At 53.6% G+C, this 6,000-nt stretch overlaps 1 protein-coding gene across 13 annotated transcripts in view; it reads left to right on the forward strand.

The window, feature by feature from the left end:
• ERMARD (ER membrane associated RNA degradation) overlaps positions 1 to 5,301 on the forward strand; it is a 33,233-nt gene extending 27,932 nt beyond the window's left edge. For 11 of the 13 annotated variants that reach the window (XM_069599415.1, XM_069599416.1, XM_069599417.1 and 8 more), the window contains 4 exons: positions 12 to 137; positions 355 to 573; positions 3,566 to 3,679; positions 5,114 to 5,301. In XM_069599415.1, coding sequence (XP_069455516.1) covers positions 12 to 137; positions 355 to 573; positions 3,566 to 3,679; positions 5,114 to 5,294 — 640 coding nt within the window. In that variant the 3' untranslated portion in view covers positions 5,295 to 5,301. The remainder of the gene's footprint in view (positions 1 to 11; positions 138 to 354; positions 574 to 3,565; positions 3,680 to 5,113) is intronic. The other 2 variants (XM_069599418.1, XM_069599423.1) reach the window with 1 other exon arrangement.
• Positions 5,302 to 6,000: the final 699 nt, after the last annotated feature.

Genomic DNA, 6,000 nt, shown 5'->3' on the forward strand with positions numbered 1-6,000 from the left:
CCTGTCTTCAGACCAGAAGGTGGTTCTGAGACAGATGCCTGCAGCTCTTTAATCACAGAGATCGTGGCCGAGCTGTGTTGCCGTGCGCCTGAGACACACCGCGCTGCCCACCTCTCAGGGCCCCTTCCTCCTGAGCAGTGAGTCTGGGGCGCCCTGGGTGCTTGGGCCTGGGGGAGGTGTGTTGGGTTGCAGACTTCGCGGAGGAGCTGTTAGATAAGCCCTGATGGTGCGTTTGGCGACAGACGTGCTCACACGGGATCTGCCGAGTCTGACGCCTGTGACGCGGCCGCAGCAGGTATGCAGGCTGCCGGCCCGGGGCGGACAGGCCCTCAGGACCCGCTCTCCGCCCCGCAGGTGGCCGCGGCTGCTCCATGCGCTCTGCAGCACCCCCGTGCGGACCCTCTTCTGCCCCCGAGCTGTCCTGGAGGTGCTGGCGGTGCTCCGGAGGGTCACCGCCCACTGCCGCCTCGTTGGTGTCCAGGTAGCTGCGTGCGTGGAGCTGAGGCGCCGGCAGTGGGAGGACCGAAGCCTGCGCTCGCGGCAGAGGCGGAATTACCTGCGTCTGGCGCGCAGGTGCGTGCTGCGCACTCTGCTGGGCGGAGCTACGGTGGGCGGAGCTACGGTGGGCGGAGCTACGGTGGGCGGAGCTACGGTGGGCGGAGCTACGGTGGGCGGAGCTACGGTGGGCGGAGCTACGGTGGGCGGAGCTACGGTGGGCGGAGCTACTGTGGGCGGAGCTACGGTGGGCGGAGCTACGGTGGGCGGGGCTACGGTGGGCGGGGCTACGGCGGGCGGGGCCACGGCGGGCGGGGCCACGGCGGGCGGGGCCACGGCGGGCGGGGCCACGGCGGGCGGGGCCACGGCGGGCGGGGCCACGGCGGGCGGGGCCACGGCGGGCGGGGCCACGGCGGGCGGGGCCACGGCGGGCGGGGCCACGGCGGGCGGGGCCACGGCGGGCGGCTCTCAGCTGGTGGGCTTCTGCTCCCACTTCAGTTCAGTCAGTTCAGTCGCTCAGCCGTGTCCGACTCTGCGATCCCATGAATCGCAGCACGCCAGGCCTCCCTGTCCATCACCAACTCCCGGAGTTCACTCAGACTCGCGTCCATCGAGTCCGAGATGCCATCCAGCCATCTCATCCTCGGTCGTCACCTTCTCCTCCTGCTCCAAATCTCTCCCAGCATCAGAGTGTTTTCCAATGAGTCAACTCTTCTTATGAGGTGGCCAAAGTACTGGAGATTCAGCTTTAGCATCATTCCTTCCAAAGAAATCCCAGGGTTATCTGCTTCAGAATGGACGGGTTGGATCTCCTTGCAGTCCAAGGGACTCTCAAGAGTCTTCTCCAACACCATAGTTCACAAGCATCAGTTCTTCAGCGCTCAGCCTTCTTCACAGTCCAACTCTCACATCCATACATGACCACAGGAAAAACCATAGCCTTGACTAGACGGACCTTAGTCGGCAAAGTAATGTCTCTGCTTTCGAATATGCTGTCTAGGTTGGTCATAACTTTTCTTCCAAGGAGTAAGCGTCTTTTAATTTCATGCCTGCAACCACCATCTGCAGTGATTTTGGAGCCCCAAAAATAAAGCCTGGCACTGTTTCCACTGTTTCCCCATCTATTTCCCATGAAGTGATGGGACCAGGTGCCATGATCTTCGTTTTCTGAATGTTGAGCTTTAAGTCAACTTTTTCACTCTCCTCCTTCACTTTCATCAAGAGGCATTTTAGTTCCTCTTCACTTTCTGCCATAAGGGTGGTGTCATCTGCATATCTGAGGTTATTGATATTTCTCCTGGCAATCTTGATTCCAGCTTGTGCTTCATCCAGCCCAGCATTTCTCGTGATGTAATCTGCATATAAGTTAAAGAAGCAGGGTGACAATATATAGCCTTGACGTACTCCTTTTCCTATTTGGAACCAGTCTATTGTTCCATGTCCAGTTCTAACTGTTGCTTCCTGACCTGCACACAGATATCTCAAGAGGCAGGTCAGGTGGTCTGGTATTCCCATCTCTTTCAGAATTTTCCACAGTTTATTGTGATCCACACAGTCAAAGGCGTTGGCATAGTCAATAAAGCAGAAATAGATGTTTTTCTGGAACTCTCTTGCTTTTTCCATGATCCAGTGGATGTTGGCAATTTGATCTCTGGTTCCTCTGCCTTTTCTAAAACCAGCTTGAACATTTGGAAGTTCATGGTTCACATATTGCTGAAGCCTGGCTTGGAGAATTTTGAGCATTACTTTACTAGCATGTGAGATGAGTGCAATTGTGCGGTAGTTTGAGCATTCTTTGGCATTGCCTTTCTTTGGAATTGGAATGAAAACTGACATTTTCCAGTCCTGTGGCCACTGCCGAGTTTTCCAAATTTGCTGGCATATTGAGTGCAGCACTCTCACAGCATCATCTTTCAGGATTTGAAACAGCTCCACTGGAATTCCATCACCTCCACTAGCTTTGTTCATAGTGATGCTTTCTAAGGCCCACTTGACTTCACATTCCAGGATGTCTGGCTCTAGATGAGTGATCACACCATCGTGATTATCTGGGTCGTGAAGATCTTCTTTGTACAGTTCTTCTGTGTATTCTTGCCACCTCTTCTTAATATCTTCTGTTAGGTCCATACCATTTCTGTCCTTTATCGAGCCCATCTTTGCATGAAATATTCCCTTGGTATCTCTAATTTTCTTGAAGAGATCTCTAGTCTTTTCCATTCTGTTCTTTTCCTCTATTTCTTTGCATTGATCGCTGAAGAAGTCTTTCTTATCTCTTCTTGCTATTCTTTGAAACTCTGCATTCAGATGCTTATATCTTTCCTTTTATCCTTTGCTTTTCACCTCTCTTCTTTTCACAGCTATTTGTAAGCCCTCCCCAGACAGCCATTTAGCTTTTTTGCATTTCTTTTCATGGGGATGGTCTTGATCCCTGTCTCCTATACAGTGTCACGAACCTCATTCCATAGTTCATCAGGCACTCTGTCTATCAGATCCAGGCCCTTAAATCTATTTCTCACTTCCACTGTATAATCATAAGGGATTTGATTTAGGTCATACCTGAATGGTCTAGTGGTTTTCCCTACTTTCTTCAATTTGAGTCTGAATTTGGTAATAAGGAGTTCATGATCTGAGCCACAGTCAGCTCCTGGTCTTGTTTTTGTTGACTGTATAGAGCTTCTCCATCTTTGGCTGCAAAGAATATAATCAATCTGATTTCGGTGTTGACCATCTGGTGATGTCCATGTGTAGAGTCTTCTCTTGTGTTGTTGGAAGAGGGTGTTTGCTATGACCAGTGCATTTTCTTGGCAAAACTGTTAGTCTTTGCCCTGCTCCCACTTCAGAGAATGCTTATTTTTGAGAAAAATTGCAATAAGTGTCACTGTAAATACCACCTGTAACTTTAGAATATGGGTTCTACAGACCCAGCAAATTTTTGGATTTTAAAGGTAACACAGATTTGCCAGCAGTGCCGGCACTGTGTATCTGGAATGCACTGTGTCCTCACGGAGGCACATTATAAAGGTGATAAATACTTACACTTACTAAATTTTAACTGATTTTATGTTTTTAGTATAAAGCTTCTGTCTCCGATGCTTTATCTGATTTTATTGCTGATTGCACTGGAATTGATCAACATTCACATGGTTCTTGGGAAGAATGCTTCAGAATACCAGCAGTACCTGAGGTCAGTGTACCCACTTCAGAACACCCATGGTACCTGAGGTCAGTGTGTAACACTTCAGAACACCAGCAGTATCTGGGTCAGTGTGCACACTTCAGAACACCAGCGGTATCTGGGTCAGTGTGTAACAGTTCAGAACACCAGTGGTATCTGAGGTCAGTGTGTAACAGTTCAGAACACCAGCAGTATCTGAGGTCAGTGTGCACACTTCAGAACACCCATGGTACCTGAGGTCAGTGTGTAACACTTCAGAACACCAGCGATATCTGGGTCAGTGTGTAACAGTTCAGAACACCAGCGGTATCTGAGGTCAGTGTGTAACAGTTCAGAACACCAGCGGTACCTGAGGTCAGTGTGTAACAGTTCAGAACACCAGCAGTATCTGGGTCAGTGTGCACACTGCAGGGGATGAAGCTGTGTGTCAGTGATTTTGATCCGTGTTCCCTCCTTCCTGGCCCTGAACCGCTCTTCTCTGTGGGTGTCAGTGCAAGTTGGTGAGCCTTTAGAGCGGACATGGTTCAGAAAGCTGAGTGAACTGCGTGTGGATGATTTTGGAATCCCTCCCTCAGGGCCACGGGAACTCTGTCCAGACAGCGATACTGGGAGGAGGCTGGTGAAGCTGCACCGCCCTCAGCTGCGTGGACACCTGGAGCCTGGTCAGGCGCCAGTCCGCAGACTGTCTGCTGCAGGGCCTTGTAGGCACTGTAGGGCAGTGCCCCCCGCCCACTGGATGCCAGCAGCCCCCAGCTGTGACAGCCACAAAGGGCTCAGATGCCCCCAGTGTCCTTTGGGGGCACAGTCACCTCAACTGAAAGCCACAGTCTAGACAGGGAGGTGTGGATGCTCACTGTATTCTTCTAACGTCTCCCTAAGTGGGAAAATTGCCGAAGTTCATAGTTGGAGGGAATTCTCGGCTACTTGGGAGCCTTCAAGGAGAACCTGGGGAGAGTGGATGTGGTCCTTCTGCCCGCCAGTCAGAGGGAGCTCCCTGCGGGCTCCCTGGTGCGCCATCTTCCAGCAGAAGCCTTTCGGCAGCGACGGCTGCTCCCAGCAGCGCGCGTCTGCTGTGGAGGGGGTGAGGCTCGTGGGGTGGGAACAGGAGGCGCAGCCCCCGGAGGCCCAGTGTGTTGAGGGTCTGCTGTGCGAGTGCGGTCCAGGCAGCCCCTAAGGCCCCGTGAGCAGGGCGTCCTGCGTGGGCCTGGGGGCGGGCGCGCTGTGTGGCACGTGGACGTCACCCTGCACACTGACGCTGGCGTCCTCGCCTTCATGCAGCTAGCGTCCTCGCATTTCCATGTTGTACGTATTTCCTTTTCTTGAATCTTCAGGTGAAAATTAGCTGGAGTGCTTCAGTTGTGATTCCAAAATGAAGTGGATACGTGTAAACCCTTGTTGGATTTTACAGTGGGATAGATAAATTACTTTCCTTGCTTGAAACAGGTTCTTGAAGTGCGTCTTGCAGTACGCAGAGAACGTGGCAGCCTGCACCAGGCAAGATAGAAACAAGTGGGACGACGCTGTCCGCCTCACACACGCGGCCTTGCTGAAGATTTGGACTTTTATTGAGAAGAAGCAGATGTTAATGCATTTAGCCGAGAAATCCACGAGTAAAGTCGTCTGATAAGTCAGGATGCCTCAGGCTCTATCAGAAACCCGACTGACCGCGTGGACTTCATAGCTTGTGAATTGAAGACCCACGGGCAGGGTGTGTTTCCGAGGGCAGGTGGTTTCGGGACTCTGCTCCAGCGGGCCCCAGGCTTCCTGCCCTGCAGTTCTCCGGTCGCTTTCCAGCTGCTGGTGTGAGCTGCAGGTGGATCCCTGGGAAGCAGCGGCCGCAGCAGTTTGGGGCCTCGTCTCCCAAGCTGCGTCCTGTGCAGAGGGGAGCCTTCTCAGTCAGCCGTCACCGAGGCGTGGGTGGCTACATCTTACTGGCCATAGGGCTAATCTTGAAACGATGGCTGTGACCAGGACCCTGCCCTGTGCTCACGGGTCAGGCTGGGTGGACGTCCACCCCTGGACCAGCCACCCTGTCCTTGGAGCAGAGGGTGAAGTGGATGGGAAGTGGAACTCGCTGGAGAGAGGTGGGGCAGAACAGTTCCTGGAGGGCCCTGGACAGCAAGCCTGCCGGTCAGCGTGGCCCCGGGGGTCCAGTCTGGTTTAGTGCAGGCCCTGGGAGGACAGAGTGAGACGGGCCGCAGACCCCCCAGCTCAGGCTCGCGGGAGGCCCTGCACAGCCACTCCGGGAAGCTCCTCGTCCGCAGCAGCAAGGCTGGAGGGTCTCCAGGAGCCCCTGCAGGGCTGCCCTGAACCCCGAGTCTGTATCCACT

This window comes from Ovis canadensis, chromosome 8, assembly GCF_042477335.2.
Source record: "Ovis canadensis isolate MfBH-ARS-UI-01 breed Bighorn chromosome 8, ARS-UI_OviCan_v2, whole genome shotgun sequence".
Lineage (NCBI taxonomy): Eukaryota > Metazoa > Chordata > Mammalia > Artiodactyla > Bovidae > Ovis > Ovis canadensis.